The sequence below is a fragment of the Pristiophorus japonicus genome, chromosome 2 (genome assembly GCF_044704955.1).
Source record: "Pristiophorus japonicus isolate sPriJap1 chromosome 2, sPriJap1.hap1, whole genome shotgun sequence".
NCBI lineage: Eukaryota > Metazoa > Chordata > Chondrichthyes > Pristiophoridae > Pristiophorus > Pristiophorus japonicus.
The window spans coordinates 360,401,401-360,425,883 of record NC_091978.1 but is presented as its reverse complement, the minus strand read 5'-3'; the positions used below and the strand labels follow the sequence as shown (position 1 = coordinate 360,425,883).

The following is a 24,483-nucleotide window of genomic DNA, read 5'->3' as shown; positions in this document are numbered from 1 at the left end:
GAGAATGAATAACTGAAAATTTGTTGCATAGTGTTGAGAAATGAACTCTCGTTGGATGTCACCAATCTGAGCACAGTCTGAATCTTGGTAGCTTTGAAGCGCGAGAGAGACCGGATCCTCCTTGTCCCATGCCCCCTATAAGTTTGGATAAGGACTGCTAGTTTCCTGGGTCGGGGTCCTCATGTAATCGAGGCGAGCTCCCAGTGAGTTTCCCGCCAGCAGTGTTGCCATGGGAACGGTGGAGCATGAGGAGAAAAGCCCGAAGAAAACATAAAGGGGCCACGAAGACCCAAAGAGAAAACATCCCAGGGCGCTTCACAGGAGTATTATGAGACAAAAATTTGACACGCGTAAGGGGAAATTAGCGTAGGTGACCAAAAGCATAATCAAAGAGGTAGGTTTTAAGGAGCGTCTTGAAGGAAGAAAGAGAGGTAGAGAGGTGGAGAGGTTTAGGCAGGGAGTTCCAGAGCTTGGGGCCCAGGCAACAGAAGGCACGGCCACCGATGGTTGAGCGATTATAATTAGGGATGCTCAAGAGGGCAGAATTAGAGGAGCGCAGACATCTCGGGGGGTGGGTGGGGGGGGGCGCGGTGAGGCTAGAGGAGATTACAGAAATAGGGAGGGGCGAGGCCATGGAGGGATTTGAAAACATGAGAATTTTGAAATCGAGACGTTGCTTAACTGGGAGCCAATGTAGGTCAGCTCATGATGCAGGAACATAAGAATTAGGAGCAGCAATAGGCCATTCGGCCCCTCGAGCCTGCTCCGCCATTCAATAAGATCATGGCTGATCTTCGACCTCAACTCCACCTTTTCCCCCTCCCCCCGCTCCCCCCCCTCCACATCCCCATATCTCTTGATTCCCTTAGTGTCCAAAAATCAGTCGATCTCAGTCTTGAATATACTCAATGACTGAGCCTCCACAGTCTTCCAGAGTAGAGAATACCAAAGATTCACAACTCTGCTGAGTGAAGAAATTTCCCCTCATCTCAGTCCTAAATGGCCGACCCCTTATCCGGAGACTGTGCCCCCTAGTTCTAAACTCTTCAGCCAGGGGAAACAGCCTCTCAGCATCTACCCTGTCAAACCCCCTAAAAATCTGACATGTTTCAATGGGATTCTAAACTCCGTAGAATGCAGGTCCATTCTACTCAATCTCTCCTCATAGGAGAACCCTCTCCTCCCGGGAATCAGTCTGGTGAATCTTCGTTGCACCGTCTCCAAGGCAAGTATTTCCTTCCTTAGGTAAGGAGACCAAAACTGTGCACAGCACTCCAGGTGTGACCTCGCCAAAACCCTATATTGCAGGAAGACTTCCCCACTCTTATACACCAACCCCCTTGCAATAAAGGCTAACATAAGAACAAAAGAAATAGGAGCAAGAGCAGGCCATTTGGCCCCTCGAGCCTGCTCCGCCATTCAATATGATCATGGCTGATCTGATCATGGACTCAGCTTCACTTCCCTGCCCGCTCCCCATAACGCTTTATACCCTTATCGCTCAAAAATCTGTCTAGCTCCGCCTTAAATATATTCAATATTTTTTTTCCAAAATATGCTTTATTCATATAAAAATTTGTACAGTACATTCAAAAGCAGTTCAGTACATTTAGCTGCGGTCAGCAATCCCATACACTACATTTGGGTGCTGACGGCAGTTCCGTTCGATACATTTCCTTGCTTTTCATTTCAAGTACAAATGTATTCAATGACCCACCCTCCACAGCTCTCTGGGGCAGAGAATTCCACAGATCTACAACGCTCTGAAAGAATACATTTCTTCTCATCTCAGTTTTAAACGGGCGGCCCATTATTCTGAGACTATGTCCCTTCGTTTTAGTTTCCCCTATGAGTGGAAATATCCTCTCTGCATCATTAGCCTTCCTAATTGCTTGCTGTACCTGTATGTTAACTTTCTGTGATTCGTGTACACTCAAATCCCTCTGAATACTACGTTAAAGACACGATGTAAACGAAAGTTGTTCTTGTCAAGGCTCTAATTTGTTCTTCCGAATGTTGTAATTCGCCACTTAGCACAGTGATATTTTTGAAAGGCAAATAACGCGAGGGATTACCATCAATTCTGTATTTATTGCTCGTGATATATCACAGGGCTCGGCACCAAACGATTTCTCTTTTGTGACATACGGCCAGCTGTGGACAAATTGAGCATCACTGGGGCCTTTAAGATAAACGATGAATGAGCCAGCAGCTCGCCGAGTTTGTCCAAAGCCAGACGGCTCTCGCTGGCTTGTGCTGGCTGCGTGCCAGCGCACACAGAGTCCCAGAGCAGCAGACCGTTCTTTTGTTGAAAGGTGCTTGCAAGTCACGTAATGCCTGCGCTGTGCACATTAGCTGACGCAGAGGGGCCCCCGGGTTACTGCTCTATAAATAGAGCTCCACGCCCAGCCTGGCTTATTCCCCTGACTCCCCCTCCCCTCCACTATCCCCTCCCTCCCTCCCGCATCCAGCACAGGAAGTTACCCAATATGCAGACTGTATTGCAGGCATTAATCACTGCGTGTGTGTGTGTGTGTCTGTTTGCATGTATATGCGCACGATCCACATTGCTTATGCGCACGATCCACATTGCTTGCCACTGTTCCTTTTCTTTTTGTTATCATCTCTAAACCGTGACAGCTGGGTTAGCCGTCCCATCCAGCTGCTACCAACTGTTAACCGCTGCGCGCCTTTGCACGGCTTTTTGCCAAGGGAGCCCCTCCCCAAGCAGGGAAGGCCCCTCAGTCGCGGGGTGGAGGGGGCAGAGTGGCCTTTCGCAGCACTCCCCCCACCCCCCCCCCCCTCAGAACTCATGTTAAGAGTGGAAGCAAGTCTTCCTCGATAGCGAGGGACTGCCGATGATGATGATGGCACTGTCGGAGACATAAACAAGCTGGAGGGCGGGAGTGGGGGAAAAGGCTGCCAGTCACTTTAAAGGCAGGATTGTCAGCGAGGCAGATGGGCGTCTCACAGCTCATCGGCTAATCACAGTGGGAGGGCCAAGGAACAGTGGATTGGAGGGCGGGGCGGTGGTTGCGAGCACATTTCTGTTTTGAACTTGCAACAAGCGGAGAGGAGTTTCTGCTTTCCCTGCTCGTCTGTCTCCAGAATTATTCCATCGCCTTGATTTGATTTTTCTTTGGTCTTTCCCCCCCCCCCCCCCCCGCGTGGTCTGCAGAATTCAGCCATGAAGATCCAGGAATCTCCGAGTCCAAGCGACATGCCCAAAGCACCAAGGACTCCCGAAGCAGCTACGCCAGAGGGGAGCACCGTCCAGGACATCCCTCGCCTGGATCTGACTGGCTTGTCGGAGGAGCAGGAATGGGAAGGTAACCTCTCCGTGTGTATTTCTCAGCCGTGCGCAATTTGCTCCCTGCGCACCGATGCCCGGGCAGTTTGCGATACCGTTTGACTAAATGCTTCCTGGAAATAATGACACCTATTATTATTATTATCTCAGAGGGTCTATTTTGCTTGTTCAATCTGGCTGAAAACCTCTTGTGTTTCTGATGATTTCTCCCATGTTCAGTGAGCGAGTGGGTAATTTGAATCTGCATTTATATAATTGCACCCCCTTCCCCAACAACTGTGAGACGTTTGCTTAAAAATGAGAGCAAGTCTGAAAGTCAGCCTGAATGGACTGAGGCTGTGACTTTTGTTTCTGCACATTTTTTTAAACTTTATTTATGAAAGATAGTATTATTTTGATGGATAGGGCGCTGTGGGTTGAATTGTGCAGCTCCGATTCAGGGCTTTGCCCTTGAGATTTCGGAGTGCTGCAGGGTGAACATTGCTGCGTTTGATTTCAGCCTCTGTCTTCAGTGGCTGCACACACTGCTGTAATATTTTAATAGTTACAAGTATTTAGACACAGGGCGGCACAGATAGATAGATAAGCACACACACAAACACCAAGCACACAGCATACACACAGATAAACACATGCGCACACATACACGTGTAGACACGCACACGTAGACACATACACACATAGACACACACACACATTTAGACACACACACACATTTAGTCACACATTTACACACGCACACGCACATGTAGACACACACACATACATTTAGATGCACATTTACACACGCACATGTAGACACATATACACACATAGACACACACGCACATTTAGACACACACAAAAGTATGAAGGCAGAGTTGGCTAAAGTGTACTGGGAAAATAGATTAAAGTGTGAGACGGTTGATAAGCAGCGGCAGACATTTAAAGAGATATTTTGTATTAACACACACACACACACGTACATAAACACACTCTCAAATGTATGGACGCCTTCCCCCCCCACCCCCCCACCGCCCTTCATTCCCAGAGCTTACCTGCAGCTGCTGCCGCCCAGCCACACCAGACCCTCGCCCCCCACCCCCCCTCCCTCCACCCCTCAGGACCTACCTGCACCTGCGCCCCCACATTCCCGCGGCCCAGAAACCGGCGGGCCGTCTCGAGGCGCCGCCCACAGCCTGCCGCTTGGGGTCCCTAAAATCGAGGCGGCCTCTTCGCTGCCGGGGGGGGCAGGAGGGGTCGCTTGACTTGCTCGTCCAGACCAGGAGGCACAATCCACCCCGTAGACCAGACACGTGTGAAAGGTGGGCGTCGAGCCCGGAAAGCAGGGAATTCAATTTCACGTTGGGGTTTGCGAGACGGAAAACGACGGGCACGGTGGGAGGGGAGTCGTGGGGGGGAGGGGGGCGTTCGGTGGCGAGAGCGAAAGCTTTAACCCCCCCCCCCCCCTGTGGTTGTTGTTCCAGAAGCTGTCCCGGCGTTCCCAGTGTGGCAGAGTCCCGATGCCGAGTCGGAGGAAGCTCGCCTGTCGCCGCAGGCCGGCAGACTGATCCGGCACCTGCTGGAGGAAGACTCTGATCCCATGTTGTCTCCTCGTTTCTACGCCTACGGCCAGAGCCAGCAGTTCCTCAACGACACCGAGGTGCCGCCCTCGCCCCCCAATTCCCATTCCTTCATGAGGTGAGTGCGCGTGGACCGCCAGCGGCAGCGGCCTCCTCGAGCCCGCGCTGGCGTTAGCTCGTGTGTTTTGTTGTTGTTGTTGTAAACTTCCTAACCCCAGTCGCTTTATTAAAACTTCAAAACAAGGGGATCGGTTTTAACCAACCAATGTTGGCGGGTGTGGGGGGGGGGGGGGTCGGAGGTCGGGGGTCGGTAATGGTCTCAAAATGGCCGCCGCACCCCCCACATGACCTACCGAGCATGAGCAGCCATTTTCAGACGGTAAGCCCCCCCCCCGGCTTTTAATAAACAATTCAGGGTTCCATGACGTGGAGAGAACCCCGATTGATATTTTAGGACAGATGGTTTTAAACACACGGGTATTGGGGTGGGGACCGTTGGGGGGGAGCCAGCAGGGAAGGGGGGGGAGGGGGTAGGGACCCGGGGGTGGGGGGGCAGGGGTTGGGGGGTGGCAGGGACCCGGGAGTGGGGGGGGGGTTGATGGCAGGGACCCGGGGGGTGGGGGTGGCGGGGGGGCAGGGACCCAGGAGTGGGGGGAGGGGGCGGGGACCGGGGGGAGGGATGGACCCTGCAGTCAAATGGCCGCTCTAGGAAGTCGAGGGGAACTCGCTGGGGCTAGCTTTGAAAGGCGACAGAGCCCCCCCCATACCCCCAGAATTGCGGACAGCGGGGCGGAGGCCCCCCGTGACCGATTCCGTCCATGTGGATGGAGTACCCGTACCGCACGGAGCTGGCTATGGGACGGGTCATGTTGTGCGGTGACCCCTGCCATTGGAACACCAGCAGAGTCTAGGTGACTGTGTCCCTCTTTGCCACGAGTCCGGAGAATATTCTTGCATAGAATGCACAGCACAGAAAAACAGGCCATTCGGCCCAACTGCTCCGTGCCGGTGTTTATGCTCCACACGAGCCTCCTCCCACCCCTCTTCATCCCACCCTCTCACTATACCCTTCGAGGCTTTCCTTCCTCGTACGCTTATCTAGCTTCCCCTTCTCCCCTTAAATGAAACTATACTATTCGCTTCAACCACTCCCTGTGGTAGCGAGTTCCACATTCTCACCACTGTCTGGGTGAAGAAGTTTCTCCTGAATTCTCTATTGGATTTCTTGGTGACTATCTTATATTTATCTTATATTTAGTTTATATTTATGGCCTGGAGTTTTAGATTCTCCCCACAAGTGGAGACGTCTACTCCACATCTACCCTTTCAATTATTCTAACTGGTCACCCCTCAACCTTCTCCTTTCTCGAGAGAAGAGTCCCAGCCTTTCCTGATTGAGGCAACCTCTCAGTCTACTGGTTTAGTTCTCAGTGGTTGATTTTTTTTCTTATTCTTTATTCACAGGGCTAGTTTTAATATCCTAGCTGAGATCGGGTGACCCAACACAGGCCAGAGATTAAGGGGTTGAAATTGCTCCCCATCCTTAAGCTCCATTACCGCCTCTCGGCTGGGCCGACCTCTCCTAATTTGCCGCCGGGCCGGGAGCGGCGGGAACAGGTTTCCACGCCGACCCCCCAGCAACCCCCCACGCCCTTCCGACCGGCGGCGACCACCTTTCCGCCCCGTGGGAAATTAAATCTTCCCGTAACCTTCTCTGCTCTAAGGGGAGCAATCCCATCTTCTCCCGTCTCTCTAAGGCCCCTCCCCCCCCCCCGTCTCTGGTATCATTCTGGTAAATCTGCGTACAACTCTCCGAGGCCTTTTGCAGGTCTTTGTCGAGATGATGGCGTGCTTACACGGAGCTGCGTGGGCGCGGTTTCTTGTCACGTATCTCAGGCAGAGACATTCCAATGTGGCAATATTACAAACAAGCTGTTTTAAGATCATTGGCAAAAGACCCAGAGGGGAGATGAGGAGAATTTTTATTATTTTTTTACGCAGCGAGTGGTTATGATCTGGAATGCACTTTCTGAAAGGGTGATGGAGGCAATTAGTAACTTTCAAAAGGGAATCGGTTAAATACTTAAAAAGGAAAAAAAGTGCAGAGTTGTAGGGAAAGCGTAGGGGAGTGGGACTAATTGGATCGTTCTTTCGAAGAGTCGGCACAGGCATGATGGGCTGAATGGCCTCCTTCTGTGCTGTACGATTCCATGATTCCCCACTTGTGATGGTCACTGATGAATCACCATCATCACAGGCAGTTCCTCGGAATCGAGGAAGACTTGCTTCCACTCTTAAAATGAGTCCTTAGGTGACTGAACAGTCCAATACAAGAACCACAGTCCCTGTCACAGGTGGGACAGACAGTGGTTGGGGGAAAGGGTGGGTGGGACAGGTTTGCCGCACGCTCCTTCCGCTGCCTGCGCTTGTTTTCTGCATGCTCTCGGCGATGAGACTCGAGATGCTCAGCGCCCTCCCAGATGGACTTTCTTCACTTAGGGCGGTCTTGGGCCAGGGACTCCCAGGTGTCGGTGGGGATGTTGCACTTTATCAGGGAGGCTTTGAGGGTGTCCTTGTAACATTTCATTTGCTCACCTGGGGCTCGCTTGCCGTGAAGGAGTTGCGAGTAGAGCGCTTGCTTTGGGAGTCTCGTGTCAGGCATGCGAACAATGTGGCCCGCCCAGCGGAGCTGATCGAGTGTAGTCAGTGCTTCAATGCTGGGGATGTTGGCCTGGTCAAGGACACTAACGTTGGTGCGTCTGTCCTCCCAGGGGATCTTGCGGAGACATCGTTGGTATTTCTCCAGCGACTTGCGGTGTTTGTTGCACATGGTCCATGTCTGTGAGCCATACAGGAGGGCTACAGGGCTGTAGTATTACCCGCCCTCCTGTATGGCTCAGAGACATGGACCATATACTGATGAATATGCCTCAGAGAAATGTTCGGCGACTATTTATTCAGCGTTTACGTTAAGCGTGGGATTTATTCAGTGGCTGGTTTAAGTTGAGTGCAGCGCAGTTTAACGTAACCGCACTCTCGCTCTGACCTTGGCAGGCGCCGGAGCTCATCCCTCGGTTCCTATGACGACGAGAGGGAGGAGCTGACTCCAGCGCAAATGACCCGGCGAATCCAGAACCTGAAGAAGAAGATCAGGAGGTTTGAGGAGAAGTTCGAGGAAGAGAGGAGATACCGAGTAAGTGCGGCGGGAAAGGGAACGATGGAAGCCTTGTGCGTTTACCGTATGATGCTTTGCACAACCTCAGGGCATCCCAAAGCGCTTCACAGCCAATGAAGAGCTCCTGAAGAGTAATCGCTGTTGTATCGTGGGGTGCGCAGCAGCCAATGGAGTCTTGCATTGACATTACCATTAATACAGCTTCACTGTGCCTCTTGGCATTTGTCTTAGCGAGTGAGGTGGCACACTCCATCGACTCGCCATCAATTCTAAGAGGTGTGGGTAACTTTACTGGCGCTGACTGTGTTAACAGAGTCACTCTTAACACTTTAAGTACTGGATTAAGGTCAGTCTCAGGGTGGTGGGTGGGTTTCCGTGCGTCGAGAACCAAAATGACTTGACATCGGCCAAGCCGAAGCTTCCATTACGGCAATGGTGACTAAATACAAAATGGCCGTTTTTTGCTTCGCCCCAAGTCGGGTTGCCAACTGTCCAGGATTGCCCTGGAGCCGACAGGAACTAAAGCTTAATCTTCTGGAGAAAACCTACAGGGGCATTTTTTTTTTTAACGTAGTGTTTTTTTTTCCATATGGGATACTTGCCTTTATTAGCCAAGACATAGAATGCAAGAGCAGGGAGGTTGTGCTTGAAATGTATAAAACACTAGTTAGGCCACAGCTAGAGTACTGCGTGCAGTTCTGGTCACCACATTACAGGAAGGACGTGATTGCACTTGAGAGGGTACAGAGGAGATTTACGAGGATGTGGCCTGGACTGGAGAATTTTAGCTGTGGGGAAAGATAGAAATGGCCTCCGCCTGTGCCGTAAATTTCTTTGTTTTTGTGAATTTGTTTGAACCTTTGTTATGAGTTATAAAAGATTACGGAGATCTGTGGGGGTGGGCTGATTGACCGGGCAGGTCCATTGGAGGCAGGTGTTCACGTCATTGAACAAGAGAGGATGACCCCTGGCATCTGTTGCTCCTTGGCACGTTCTTTATTGAGCCTGGACAGTGAGCGGCAAAAGTCTGTTTGGCAGTGGGCAGCCCTCTCTCCTCTGAGTCAGAAGGTTGTGGGTTCAAGTCCCACTCCAGACACTTGAGCACAAAAATCTCAGCTGACACTCCAGTGCAGTGCTGAAGGGGTGCTGCACTGTCGGAGGTGCCGTATTTCAGATGAGACATTAATCCGAGGCCCCGTCTGCTCTCTCTTAGGTGGGCGTAAAAGATCTCACGGCATTATTTTTGAAGAAGAGCAGGGGAGTTATCCCCAGTGTCCTGTGGCCAATATTTATCCCTCAATCAACATAACAAAAAAACAGATTATTTGGTCATTATCACGTTGCTGTTTGTGGGAGCTTGCTATGCGCAAAATAGCTGCCGCGTTGCCACATTACAACAGTGACTGCATTCCAAAGAGTACTTCATTGGCCGTAAAGCCCTTTGGGACGTCCTGAGGAAGGCGCTATATAAATGCAAGTCTTTCTTTCTCTGGGTGAGGAAGGGCACTGAAGAGTGGTCAAGAGTTGAAATATTTTTTCTCCTGCCCCTCAGCCACGTCTTGGGGAGACTGAGGACCAGTAGATATGCCGCTGCTAGTGGCTTGACTGAGATCAACGCGCTGAGCATAGGCCGCGGGGCCTACAGCTTTGGCAGGCCTCACTCAGCCTGTCCACTGGCTCCATGTACAGCCGCCATTTTTAATTCATGTTTCAGAAATCCAGGCTGACGGAGAACGATGAGACTTTTCTTGTTGTCCTCAAACTCGTCGAACCAAGAATGTTTTTTTTTTCTCTCCTCAGCCTTCGCACAGTGACAAAGCCACGAACCCGGAAGTGCTGAAATGGATGAACGAACTCGCGAAATTTCGCAAGCAGCTGAAAGGTAGCTTTGCGAGACACTTCATTCCCCCCCCCACCAAATCCTCTCTGCCTCCCTCCCCTCCTTCAGGACACTCCTTAAAACCTACCTTCTTGACCAAGACCTATCCTAATGTCTCCTTCTTTGGCTCGTTGTCAGTTTTTTTAAAATCTGATTACGTTCCCGTGGAACACCTGCGTTAAAGGCGCTATATAAATGCAAGGTGTCGTTTTGCGGCTGGGGGATGATTACTGGAACATGCATCAACCAATGACGTGTGCTATCCTGGTACAATTTCTCCAATTATCTCCACTGCCAACAGTCCCTCCACCCCTCCCCCCCAGGGGTCAAGTCCATGAGATGTTTACCTCTGGATGTACCCTGTTAAGTAACCTCATACCGAGGTCCCCGCATGTTTTTCTTTGTTGTTGAGCTCCCAGCTTCAGCGAAAATTCCGAAACGGAACGTGGGCGTTGCTGGCAAGGCCGGAATTTATTGCCCATCCCTAATTGCCCTTGAGAAGGTGGTGGTGAGCCGCCTTCTTGAACCGCTGCAGTCCGTGTGGTGAAGGTGCTCCCACAGCGGTTTGGTGCAACTGAGTGGCTTGCTCGGCCATTTCAGAGGGCAGTTAAGAACCAACCACATTGCTGTGAGCCTGGAGTCACATAATAGGCCATCATCACCATTGGCAGTCCCTCGGAATCGAGGAAGACTTGCTTCCACTCTTAAAATGAGTCCTCAGGTGGCTGAACAGTCCAATACAAGAGCCACAGTCCCTGTCACAGGTGGGTCAGATAGTCGTTGAGGGAAAGGGGAGGGTGGGACAGATTTGCCGCCAAATAATCGGCCAGACCGGGTAAGGACGGCAGATTTCCTTCCCTAAGGGACCAGATGGGTTTTTGCAACCATCTGATAGTTTCATGGTCACTGTTACTGATATTAGTTAGATTATTAGACCCAATCATTAGTTTGGCGGCCTTCCGCGAGATGCCTTCTTTGTAATAACCAAAAAACAGCATAAGGATTACTTCCGTTAGTCGAAGTTGCTTCGAGTCAAAAACTTTTTTAAAAAAAAGTTCCCCCCAGAACATCAGCTGACAGGGAAAGTTTACCGCCGTTCAATTTTTCTTTCCCCTTTCTGCGACAGACACGAAGCTGAAGGTCTCCGAGGAAGATGCCGTCCCCCAGATGCGGCAGCGCAGCAACACCCTCCCCAAGAGCTTCGGGTCGAGGCTGGAGAAGTGGCCGGACAAGGAGCAGGAGAAAAAGCCGGAGGTGGCGGAGAAGGCGCAGAGGCCGCCGGTGGATGTGACGCTTGACACCATCCTGAAGAAGCTGCAGGAGAAGCGGGCCGAGGTGGCTCGGCCCGAGGATATCAAGGTAACCGAGAGACAGCCCCGTGCTGCCCCCCCCCCCCCGATATCAGCCCCTGGGCACGGTGGGCCTCTGAGTCGGAAAGATGAGGGCTTCAAGTCCCACTCCAGATACTTGGACGCAGAATCCAGGCTGACACTCCAGTGCAGGGCTCGGGGAGAGCCGCACTGTCGGAGGTGCTATCTTTCAGCTGAGACATGAAACCGAGGCCCCATCTGCCCCCTCAGGTGGAGGTAAAAGATCCCATGGTCACTATTTCGAAGAAGGAGTTATGCCCTGTTTCCTGGTCAATATTTGTCCCTCAATCCCTTGGGTGAGACCGCACCTGGAATATTGTGTGCTGTTTTGGTCTCCTTACCTAAGAGAGGATATACTTGCCACAGAGGGAGTGCAGCGAAGGTTCACCAGACTGATTCCTGGGATGGCAGGACTGTCGTATGAGGAGAGATTGGGTCGACTCGGCCTGTATTCACTAGAGTTTAGAAGAATGAGAGGGGATCTCATTCAAACGTATAAAATTCTGACTGGGTTGGACAGACTGGATGCAGGGAGGATGTTTCCCCTGGCTGGGAAGTCTAGAACAAGGGGTCACAGTCTCAGGATACGGGGTAGGAAATTTAGGACCGAGATGAGGAGAAATGTTTTCACTCAGAGGGTGGTGAACCTATGGAATTCTCTACCACAGAAGGCTGTGGAGGCCAAGTCACTGAATATATTTAAGAGGGAAATAGATAGATTTCTAGGCACAAAAGACATCAAGGGGTATGGGGAAATAGCGGGAATATGGTGTTGAGATAGAGGATCAGCCATGATCATATTGAATGGCGGTGCAGACTCGAAGGGCCGAATGGCCTACTACTGCTTCTATGTTTCTATGTAATCAACATAACCAAAAAACAGATGATCTTGTCTGCGGGGGCCTTGCTGTGCACTGATAGGTTGTCACGCTTCCCTACGTTACAACACTGACTGCTCGTCAAAAGTAGCTCATTGGCTGTGAAGGTCTTTGGGACGTCCCGAGGACGTGAAAGAGGCTATATAAATGCAAGAGGAAACGGGGCAACGAGACACTGCTGTGATTTCCAGCAGTGATAAGGTTCTGTTGGCCGCAGCAGTCAGTGTATCCATGGTAACTTCAGACCACAGGAAAAACTGCACACATTATCTCGCCAACCGCTCCTATTTCTGTATAGCTTTTTCGCCATGAGAGAGATCTTCTGACTCCCCCCCCCGCCAGCTCCCCCACACCCCCAGCAGGTCTTGCTGCCCAGGCTGACAGGTCCTGTTCCACAATATCATAACAAAAACACATTCTCATCCTTGCTTACAAATCCCTCCATGGCCTTGCCCCTCCCTATCTCTGTAATCTCCAGCCCCACAAACCCCTCCCGAAATGTCTGCGCTCCTCTAATTCTGCCCTCTTGAGCATCTCTGATTATAATCGCTCAACCATCGGTGGCCGTACCTTCTGTTGCCTAGGCCCCAAGCTCTGGAACTCCCTGCCTGAACCTCTCCGCCTCTCTACCTCTCGTTCCTCCTTCAAGACGCTCCCTAAAACCTCCCTCTTCGACCAATCTTTTGGTTACCTGCGCTAATTTCTTATGTGGCTCGGTGTCAAATTTATGTCTTATAACACTGCTGCGAAGCACCTTGGAATGTTTTACAATGTTAAAGGCGTGATATATATATATAAGTTGTTGTTTTTGCATAAAGCACGTTCTACCATAACCTACAACCAATAGCGAATCACCCGCCATTTTACCCCGCAGCTGATTTTCTGTCCGTTGAAAACCCGCACGCGGTGTAAAACGGGAACGGCAATTCACTGCCGCCGCCTTTGGCACTGCTGCCATCGACCCCATTTCCCCCCCGCCCCAGCGCCTCATTTCTAGTCAACTATTGACAACTGTTGTATCTGTAGTCTAATCACTGAGTTTTCTATCTGTCTCTCTCTGAACAGGACATGACTCGAGACGAGATCTCTAACGAAAAAGTGGCCCTGCAGAAGGGCCTCCTATACTACGAGAGCATACATGGGCGCCCGGTAGGTGTTCTCTACATAGTGTTTACAGCTCAGACACAGGCCATTCGGCCCAACTACTCTGTGCCGGTGTCCATGTTCCACACAAGCCTTCTCCCACCTGACTTCACCTCACCCCATCAGCATACCCTTCTATTCCTTTCTCCCTCGTGTACTTATCTTATAGTGTCAGCTGTTGGCTCAGTGGGTAGCACCCTCGCCTCTGAGTCAGAAGGTTGTGGGTTCAAGTCCCACTCCAGAGACGTGAGCACCAAAATCTAGGCTGACACTCCAGTGTAGTGCCGAGGGAGTGATGTGCTGTCTTTCAGATGAGACATTAAACTGAGGCCCTGTTTGCTCTCTCGGGTGGATGTAAAAGATCTATTTTGAAGAAGAGCAGTGGAGTTATCCCCTGTGTCCTGGCCAATATTTGTCCCCCCATCAACAAAACAAAAAACGATTATCTGCTCATTATCACATTGCTGTTTGTGAGAGCTTGCTGCCGCATTTCCCACATTACAACAGTGACTACACTCCAAAAGTACTTCATTGGCTGTAAAGCGCTTTGAGATGCCCGGCGGTCGCGAAAGGCGCTATATAAATACGAGTCTTTCTTTCATCCTGGCACATGCTGACACCTTCTAGAATAAATGCTACAGGACCGCCGTTTGCTGTCAGTACCGATGATTTGATTGCCCGGGCAGTTTCTGACACGGCGGCCGAATACGTTTCCGAATGGAGAATCGCCCGTTTCCTGTAGCTTTTAATCAAATAATTCCCTGCAAAAAAAAAAACAACCCTTCACTCCGTTCTTTAAATATTCTCTGAAATTCTGGAAGTTGTAACTTCTCCGAAGCAGAGGGGCTACTGCCACTGTCTGCCTTCCTGTCGGGAACCTTTTGATTTATTAAATGTCGAGCGCGCAAATTGATGAATGCCCCACCATTGCCGTTTTATGTGCCAGCTCCTGATTTAATATATGCCGCTCTAGTTCTTGAGGAATGGAAACGTTGACGCCTCCCCACCTCTCATTTACAGGTCACGAGGACCGAGAGACAGATAATGAAGCCGCTGTATGATCGATACCGTTTGGTGAAGCAGATTCTGTCGCGGGCAACCACGATCCCTGTCATTGTAAGTAAAGTGTGCAAGAGCGACGGAAATTCTGTGTGGTGCCGAGGTTTAGAATCCGGTGTGAGGGTTGTAGCTTCAAGGGTCTGTTGTGAAGGTTATAGGTTTAGGGTCTTGGAGGCTGACCATCTAACAAGGAATTTTTTACTAATTTAACAAGAAACAATTTTCTTTTTTGAACGCCATTTCTCGTTTATCTCTGCCGTTATTTGCACTGCGTTTTGAGGCAGTCTGATGCCGACACTATCTCATTCTCCCGTGTAGCTGGGGTGTAACTCAGCCTCCTCACTTCCGTCCCTGAGGGCGAATTCTCTGAACCGACGCGCCCAGCAAAGGACCAAACCTCGGAAAGACCACGTCAGGAATTCTAGGCTGTGGTGCCACCATCAGCCCTGACCCCTGACCCGTGCTGTCTGGGAGCACACGATGGTGAAATCGGCCTCCAATTATTCCCAGACCTTTTTCTTAACCCTACATGCCTGGGATAGTTAGTGTCTTTGGTTCCAAATCTGACCACCTAGTGCCGTTTCTCTTTATTGTTTAGGGGGCTGTGGGGGGTGGGGGCGGTTACTGCTAGAGCCCTACCTCTAGATATATTTGACTTTCTAACAGGATTACTTGAGGCATGGTGTCCAAAGGCCAGAAATCCCCTCCCCTGCCAAGCCCTTGAACCCAACTCGGCTCTTGAAGCTCAGCTAAGACAGACCCGTTCACAACGTATATTCCTTATTCACCGGTCTATCCTGGAAGATACTGTTTGAATTTTAAAGGCCCTGGGGGTAGGGGGCGGGAATTGGACAGGGTTGTTCTTCGGCCTGTTGCCCATGCACTAGGACTGTGCCATTCAGCCCCTCAACAATTGACCTGTGGCTCAGTGGGTAGCACACTCACCTCCGAGCCAGAAGGTCAGAAGCCCTGTCTGCTCTCTCAGGTGGACATAAAAGATCCCATGGCTCTATTTCGAAGAAGAGCAGGGTAGTTATCCCCGGTGTCCTGGCCAATATTTATCCCTCACTCAACATAATAAAAAGCAGATTATTTGGCCATTATCACATTACTGTTTATGGGATCTTGCTTGTGCACAAATTGGCTGCTGCATTTCCCACATTACAACAGTGACTATACTCCAAAAGGACTTAATTGGCTGCAAAGTGCTTTGAGACGTTCGGTGGTCGTGAAAGGCGCTATATAAATGCAAGTCTTTTTCTTTCCTTTCTCAAGCCTGTTCACTTAGATCGTGGTTGATCTGTATCTTAACTCCATCTACCCGACTTGGTTCCGTAGCCCTTAATAGTGTGCACCATTTGGTGGGTAAATCCCTAAAGACACTCCGATGTGTTCGCATTGGCAACTTGCATAGAAACATAGAAACATAGAAACATAGAAAATAGGTGCAGGAGTAGGCCATTCGGCCCTTCGAGCCTGCACCACCATTCAGTAAGATCATGGCTGATCATTCATCTCAGTACCACCTTCCTGCTTTCTCTCCATACCCTTTGATCCCTTTAGCCGTAAGGGCCCCATCTAATGCCCTCTTGAATATATCCAATGAACTGGCATCAACAACTCTCTGCAGTAGGGAATTCCACAGGTTAACAACTCTCTGAGTGAAGGAGTTTTTCATCTCAGTCCTAAATGACTTACCCCTTATCCTTAGTCTATGTCCCCTGGTCTTCCTCAGCATCGAGAACATTCTTCCTGCATCTAAACTGTCCAGACCCGTCAGAATCTTATATGTTTCGATGAGGTCCCCTCTCATCCTTCTAAACTCCAGTGTATAAAGGCCCAGTTGATCCAGTCTCTCCTCATATGACTTGGATAGGTTAGGTGAGTGGGCAAATGCATGGCAGATGAAGTATAATGTGGATAAATGTGAGGTTATCCACTTTGGTGGTAAAAACAAGGAGACAGACTATTATCTGAATGGTGACAGATTAGGAAAAGGGGTGGTGCAACGAGACCTGGGTGTCATGGTACATCAGTCATTGAAGGTTGGCATGCAGGTACAGCAGGCGGTTAAGAAAGCAAATGGCATGTTGGCCTTCATAGCGAGGGGATTTGAGTACAGGGGCAGGGGAGTGTTACTACAGTTGTACAGGGCCTTGGTGAGGTCACACCTGGAGTATTGTGTACAGTTTTTGTCTCCTAACTTGAGGAAGGACATTCTTGCTATTGAGGGAGTGCAGCGAAGATTCACCTGACTGATTCCCGGGATGGCGGGACTGACCTATCAAGAAAGACTGGATCAACTGGGTTTGTATTCACTGGAATTCAGAAGAATGAGAGGGGATCTCATAGAAATGTGTAAAATTCTGACGGGTTTAGACAGGTTAGATGCAGGAAGAATGTTCCCAATGTTGGGGAAGTCCAGAACCAGGGATCACAGTCAAGGATAAGGGGTAAGCCATTTAGGACCGAGATGAGGAGAAACTTCTTCACCCAGAGAGTGATGAACCTGTGGAATTCTCTACCACAGAAAGTTGTTGAGGCCAATTCACTAAATATATTCAAAAAGGAGTTAGATGTAGTCCTTACTACTCGGGGGATCAAGGGGTATGGCGAGAAAGCAGGAATGGGGTACTGAAGTTGCATGTTCAGCCATGAACTCATTGAATGGCGGTGCAGGCTCGAAGGGCCGAATGGCCTACTCCTGCACCTATTTTTTATGTTTCTATATCAGTTCTGCCATCCCTGGAATCAGTCTGGTGAACCTTCGCTGCACTCCCTCAATAGCAAGAACATCCTTCCTCAGATTAGGAGACCAAAACTGAACACAGTATCCCAGGTGAAGCCTCACTAAAAAACTGCACAACTGCAGTAAGACCTCCCTGCTCCTATACTCAAATCCCCTAGCTATTAAGACCAACATACCATTTGCCTTCTTCACTGCCTGCTGTACCTGCATGCCAACTTTCAATGACTGATGTACCATGACACCCAGGTCTCTTGCACCTCCCTTTTTCCTAATCTGTCGCCATTCAGATAATATTCTGCCTTCGTGTTTTTGCCACCAAAGTGGATAACCTCACATTTATCCACATCTGCCATGCGTTTGCCCACTCACCTAACCTGTCCAAGTCACCATGCAGCCTCTTAGCGTCCTCTTCACAGCTCACACTGCCACCCAGCTTAGTGTCATCTGCAAACTTGGAGATATTACATTCAATTCCTTCATCCAAATCATTAATGTGTATCGTAAATAGCTGGGGTCCTGCGGCACCCCACTAGTCACTGCCTACCATTCTGAAAAGGACCCGTGTATCCCGACTCTCTGCTTCCTGTCTGCCAACCAATTCTCTATCCACGTCAGTACATTACCCCCAATGCCATGTGCTTTAATTTTGCACACCAATCTCTTGTGTGGGACCTTGTCAAAAGCCTTTTGAAAATCCAAATACACCACATCCACTGGTTCTCCCTTGTCCACTCTACCAGTTACATCCTCAAAAAAATTCTAGAAGATTTGTCAAGCATGATTTCCCCTTCATAAATCCATGCTGACTAGGACCGATCCTGTCACTCCTATTTCATCTTTAATAATTGATTCCAACATTTTCCCCACTACCGATGTCAGGCTAACCGGTCTATAATTACCCGTTGCGAATTGATCCAAACTTTGTTCGCTGCCCTCCCAAATACAAGCTTGGACACCCCTGATTCAGGGTGGGAGGGGTTTGAAGAGCCGTCTTTCCGTAAGCGAGCTCCTGGTGGGATCTTCGCCCGCTGGGCCCCGCGAACCAGAAGGTCGTGGGCAATGGACGCCCTCAGTCTGCATATCTAAGCCCTCTTTTGTAATATATTTGCTTCATGGGTTCTTTGCTTAAGAATTCATAGCAACACATTGCTATTAAGAACGAGTTGGTTTATTAGCAAATGGTTTAACAATCACACTACAAACATTACCAGTTCATCCACCAGGCTCACGACCACCTGCCTCGTCGTGGATCCCCCGAACCCAACTGGCCGGGGTTTTACTGAGTCTTGTGAACATCACGTGACTGGCTAAGCCACTCACAACTCAACAGCTCTGCAAACCTGTGAGCATCCTCACAGGTACATACATTACATCTTCAGTCACCACCTCCGCTCTGTTGCTCTGTCGGAAGCTGACTGTGGATGGAAGCGCTTCTCAGACAGTCCCAAGTTGGAAGGGCTTTCAGTTAATGCCACTCGTAAACAGTCCTGATCGTAGTCTTTTCGCGGTTGACTCTTCATGGTGGTAAGATGAACCTTTACCCAACCAGCTGCCCTGAGGACCTCGTGCCATTATTGAGAGTTGGTGTGCAGCGCTGAAAGGATGGGCCATGTCCTGCATTGCACACGTCCCTTCCGCTTCAGAGGCCTGGGGTTGGCTGCGGAGTTGAAAGCCTTCTGTCTCGGCCGATTGTAGCCGGGCGTAAGAGCTCACGAACCCAGTGCCCAGTGGGCGAGCAAACCCGCTCACAAATTGGCAACACCACCCAGGACCATTCACACTGGATTGCACGCCATCTTTCTGAGATCGGGGACAGAGGAAAGGGGGGGCGGGCTTAACCCCTATTTAACCCTTGCCTTTCCTGATTGGATTTACCCGATGCTGATGCAGAGGGCTAGAGGCAAGGTGACTCACTCACAAGTGCCACATGCCGAGAGATTGGGCAAGGTGGCTCACTCGTGAGTGCCACACGCCGAGAGAGCGGGCAAGGTGCCTCACTCGTGAGTGCCAGACCCCAAGAGATTGGCCCTAAATGCATCTAAAATGGAAAAGTATCACATTTCCCAACTCTAGTACCGTACTGAAACCAAAAATTTGCCAAAATATATAAGCCCACTGTCGGCAGCAGTCTGCACGAGCAGTACCTTGGTTGAGTGAGGGAGCTGAGTTTGATCAAACACACACATTCTGTAAACCAGCATGGTATAAAAATAAGAACCAAAAGTTCCCATTCATCATCATCATAGGCAGTCCCTCGGAATCGAGGAAGACTTGCTTCCACTCTTAAAATGAGTCCTTGGGTGGCTGAACAGTCCAGTACGAGAGCCACAGTCCCAGGTGTCACAGGTGGGACAGATAGTCGTTGAGGGAAGGGGTGGGTGGGACAGGTTTGCCGCACGCTCTTTCCGCTGCCTGCGTTTGATTTCTGCACGATCTCGGCGATGAAACTCGAGGTGCTCAGCGCCCTCCCGGATGCATTTCCTCCACTTAGGGCAGCCTTTGGCCAGGGACTCCCAGGTGTCAGTGGGGATGTTGCACTTTATCGGGGAGGCTTTGAGGGTGTCCTTGTAATGTTTCCTCTGCCCACTTTTGGCTTGTTTGCCGTGAAGGAGTTCCGAGTAGAGCGCTTGCTTTGGGAGTCTCGTGTCTGGCATGCGAACAATGTGGCCCGCCCAGCGGAGCTGATCAAGTGTGGTCAGTGCTTCAATTACACAGTGGCCCTTGAAGGCTAATTGGTGTCCAGCAGCTTTTAATGGTTCCTCGTAACACCTATATACATATTTGAAATAATGATGTCTTTCCAGCTGTGCGAGACTGCGTTGGGAATATGGTCTAACATTTTCTTTTTTAGTGTGAGGGTGAAGAAATCCTGTGAGGGTTGCAATGGCCACAACAGCGGACACCACCTCGGGGTCCGCGAGAGTTGGCCAAACGCCGACTGTAGTCGTCTCGAGAGGTGCCCGAGGGCCTTGGCAGGTGGAGCATCGCACGGACACGTGCGAGAAAGAGGGCGGTCCCGCCACTCTCCAGTGGGAGTTTTATTGTAAAATGAAAGCGTTCCTCACAATCGCGATGTCGACGCCAAACCCCGCTGGCAGGGTTTGCTAAAGCTTCCGCTTTGACTCCTGTTGACCAAATCATGTAGAATTGGACCTCTGTTCCACCACAGCCCGCGGGGCGACAGGAACCAGAGCCCAGAAGTGACTGTGCATTGGTGTTTAGCGGGCTTACGCTTACCACGCTCTTACGCTCTTTAAAGGAGGCGAGAGAACCTGTTTTTAAAACTTGTTGCGACAAATGTTATACGGACAATCCAGCTGTTTTCCCCTCCATATTTCCAGCAGCCATTGACCAGGCTGCTTTCTTTGTGAGGTTTCTCCATAGCGCCTTCAAATTTCAGTCGGGAACGATGGTTTCTGTTACCGGGGATCAACAAGGTCCAACATCATGGGAGCTGTATGCAGTGCAACCTGTGCACCCGTTGTGTCAGACATGGCTCAGTGGGCAGCTCTCTCGCCTCTGAGTCAGAAGGTTGTGGGTTCAAGTCCCTCTCCAGGGACTTGAGCACAAAAACCTAGGCTGACACTCCAGTGCAGTGAGGGAGTGCTGCACTGTCGGAGGTGCTGTTTTTCGGATGAGACATTAAACCGAGGCCCCATCTGCTCTCTCAGATGGATGTAAAAGATCTCATGGCACTAGTGCGAAGAAGAGAAGGAGAGTTATCCCCTGTGTCCTGGCCAATATTTGTCCCTCTACTAACATCACTAAAAACAGATTATCTGGTCATTATCACATTGCTGTTTGTGGGAGCTTGCTGTGCGCAAATTGGCTGCCGTGTTTCCTACATTACAACAGTGACTACACTCCAAAAGTACTTCATTGGCTGTAAAGCGCTTTGGGATGTCCAGTGGTCGTGACAGGCACTTTATAAATACTAATCTTTTTTCCCCCCCTAAAAGTTACAGAAGCGAAATCCCGCTGGTGCTGGAAATCTGTTACGAAAACTGAGCATGCTGGAGACGTTCAGCTGGTCTGACAGCATCTGCGGAGAGACAGAGTGGGGGGGCCAGAGAGAGAGAGAGAGAAAGAGAAAGGGGTGGAGACAGTGAAGGGTAGAGAGAGAGAGCGAGTTAACGGACTTCATTTTAGCCTAACTCGCCGGGCGGGAAACCCTGGGGATCAGGAACGGCGGTTTTACACCCCGCCCAATATTGCCCTTCAATGGGGAGTAAAAGCCAGGAGGAGAAGGGGATATCGGCCTTAGAGAGAGAGCAGAAATGTTTACCAGAATGATAATGAGGTGAGATTGCACAAACTAGGGTTATAGTCCCTGGAATTTAGACATTTAAGTGGGGGTGGGACTTGATCAAAGTTTTCAAGATATTAAGGGGAACTTGTAGAGTCATAGAACGGTTACAGCACAGAAGGAGGCCATTCGGCCCGTCAAACCCGTGCCGGCTCTCTGCAAGAGCACCTCAGCTAGTGCCACTCCCCCGCTCTTTCCCCGTAGCCTGCAAAGTTTTTTTTTTGCCTTCAGCTACTTATCCTACTCCCTTTTGAAAGCCACTATTGAGTCTGCCTCCACCACCCTTTCAGGCCGTGCATTCCAGATCCTAACCCCTCGCTGCGTAAAAAAGGCTTTTCCTCATGTCGCCTTTGGTTCTTTGCCAATCACCTTAAATCTGTGTCCTGTGGTTCTTGACCCTTCCACCAATGTAAACAGTTTCTCTCCATCTACTCTGTCCAGACCCCTCATGATTTTGAATGCCTCTGTCAAACATCCTCTCAACCTTCTCTACTGTAAGGAGAACAACCCCAGCTTCTCCAGTCCATCCACGTCACTGAAGTCCCTCAGCCCTGGAACTTAATATAGGCAATGTTCCCGTTAATCTTTTTGGAGGGCATGCGGAACATTCAAATTTCCGTGCACGTGCGGTTTGTCCATTCAAAAGCCAGCGAGCCACCTGCACGAGAACCCTAAACAGCCACGCAGCTTAATGCGAACATTGTTGACAGGTTCGATAGAGAGAAACTATTTCCGCTGGTTAGGGAGTCTAGAAATCGGGGATATCGCTTAAAGATTAGAGCCGGGCCTTGCAGGAGTGAAGTTAGGAAACGCATCTACCCGCAGAGAGTGGTAATGATTGGGACTCTTCTCCGCAACCGGCATTTGATGCTGGGGTCAATTGTTAATTTTAAATTGGGGAATTATAGACTTTTGTTAACCAAAGTTTGTTAAGGGATTTGGGGCAAAGGCGGGTGTATGGAGTTAGGCTGCAGATCAGCCACTGAATGGCGGAACAGGCTCGAGGGGCTGAATGGCCTCCTCCAGTTCCTCTAAAATCCAGGAAGGTGTGAAACCAACGTTGCAGCTGCTGACGTCAGATTCCCGACGGGTGGGTTAGATTTAAAATTGTCCCCGCACCGTTGCAAGCCGATGACATTTCATCAGAAGCGACCCGAAACGCTCAGTTCTGTTTCTCTCTCCCTCTCCTTCTCTCCACAGATGCTGCCTGGCCTGCTGAGTGTCTCCAGCGCGGCCCTGTGTTTATCCATTAATCTGACGGTTGTCTGTTTCTCATTCAGAGCGAGTTTGGGGCAAACACTCGTCGCCAATCAGCTTTGTTGCGGGCCCCCGACTCTGTTTCCCGCTGCATCGGGCTTGCGCCTTACAGTCAAAACCAAAGCCAAATACTACGGATGGTGGAAATCTGGAAATAAAAACGGAAATGTTCAGGCAGCATCTGTAGAGCGAGAAACGGTGATGGTTCGGGTCGATGAGCTTTTGTCAGAACTGGAGGAAGTCAGAGATGTAACAGTCTATAACCGCAGCTCCCATTTTCTCAAAACAGCAGTGAATCTACAGTTGCCATTTATACCTCCTCTAGACCCATCTTTGCTATCTTTGCCCCATTACCGCCCCCTTTTGCCTTGCACCCTCGTCTCTTTTGTCAGTTAGCGGGTGGGGGAGATTGCGTAGTGCCCGGTTTGGGGGCACTCACAGCCCCGAGGCGTAAGTTCCTGCGCCAGGCCCAGAGGTCCCGCACCGCCACCTATATTTGGGTAACCCCCTCCCCCCCCCCCCCGAGAGCAAGTGGAGCACTAAATACCGAAAGGCGGAAGGGATCAGTGAAGGGTTGGGCCGAGCTACCGACTCTCCGGGGGAGAGAAACGATGGGCTGCCCCCCGGACAGCCGGGGAGCGGGGTGCCGTGGCAGCAGCCCAGCACACAAGCAGGGTGCTGGGCCACGAGATCATGGCATGGACCCCGCGATCCAACGTGAAGAAAGCCGGTTTGTTTTTTTACTCACAACCTCACCCTCCCCTTTAAGTCTCACCCCGTGGCTTCAGGGGGCACAACCGAAATTCCCGCTCTGGGGCGAAAGCGGGTCGCTGCCGAGCGGGACGCTACTGTTTACCGCTGCCGCGGAACTTCGCTGGAGTTGTTAGCGCCGCCACGCCCGGCCGAAAAGCCGTTTACGCCCCGTTAGCGTCCCCACCCCCCCCCGCAAACTGTCCGAACTTCTCCCGCCATCACCGACCTTCCTTTTTGTTCTTTCCCTACCACCAAGGGCACCACCCAGCACCGAGCCTGCGGCCAACATCTCGCCGAAGGTAACTCGGCCCATACAGCGGTGCCTGGTCTCCAGTCGTCTTGGACCCCCTTGCCACTGGACCAAGACCTTGCCCAGCTAAGCCCGTGTGGTAAGCGGTGTGCAATGGGCACCCCACATTAAAAGAACTCACGCACAGGCATCTTCCACTCCTCTAACATGGTGATGATGATTTCCCTGCCTCTGCTTCCCTTTAAAAACCTGTTACGTCTCTAACCTTTCCCAGTTCGGGCGCAAGGTCGTCGACCCGAAACATTCATCCTCTTCCACCCCCCCCCCCCCCCCCCTCGCTCCACCGGCGCTCCCCCAGCACTTCCTGCTCTTGCCGCGTGCGGTTCAGTGAGTTGTGTTGGGCTGGCGGGTGATGAGCGATTGGGGGCGGAGGGGCAGGCGAAGGGGTTGGGGTTACTGTTGTGACGGGCGGGAGGGTCCAGTGTCGGGGTGAACAAATGTAACCTGCCTGTTAACACCCACCACAGGGTTCCCCTTCTAGCAAGCGGCGAAGCCCTTTGCTGCAGCCGATAATCGAGGACGAAACAGCTTCCTTCTACGAGGACTTAAAGGTGAAAACCTCCCATCTCCCACCCACCCCAACCTTCCACTGCTGACTAATCGCTGATTTCTGCAGAAGTGCCAATCCTATTGGTTTCCTTGATTGTTACCATGATGAATGATTACGTGTCCTGCCTGCCAGTAAATACTGAGAATCATTAACAGGCAAGAAACAGGCTCTAACCTGATCTG

At 50.7% G+C, this 24,483-nt stretch overlaps 1 protein-coding gene across 4 annotated transcripts in view; it reads left to right on the top strand.

Annotated features, from left to right (window-relative positions):
• Positions 1-24,483, top strand: part of LOC139250280 (protein FAM13A-like) — a 111,595-nt gene that overhangs the window by 54,255 nt on the left and 32,857 nt on the right. For 2 of the 4 annotated variants that reach the window (XM_070872790.1, XM_070872774.1), the window contains 8 exons: positions 3,179-3,329; positions 4,777-4,990; positions 7,927-8,065; positions 9,848-9,929; positions 11,053-11,285; positions 13,240-13,323; positions 14,338-14,433; positions 24,219-24,302. In XM_070872790.1, the coding sequence (XP_070728891.1) occupies positions 3,179-3,329; positions 4,777-4,990; positions 7,927-8,065; positions 9,848-9,929; positions 11,053-11,285; positions 13,240-13,323; positions 14,338-14,433; positions 24,219-24,302 (1,083 nt within the window). The remainder of the gene's footprint in view (positions 1-3,178; positions 3,330-4,776; positions 4,991-7,926; positions 8,066-9,847; positions 9,930-11,052; positions 11,286-13,239; positions 13,324-14,337; positions 14,434-24,218; positions 24,303-24,483) is intronic. The other 2 variants (XM_070872781.1, XM_070872794.1) reach the window with 2 other exon arrangements.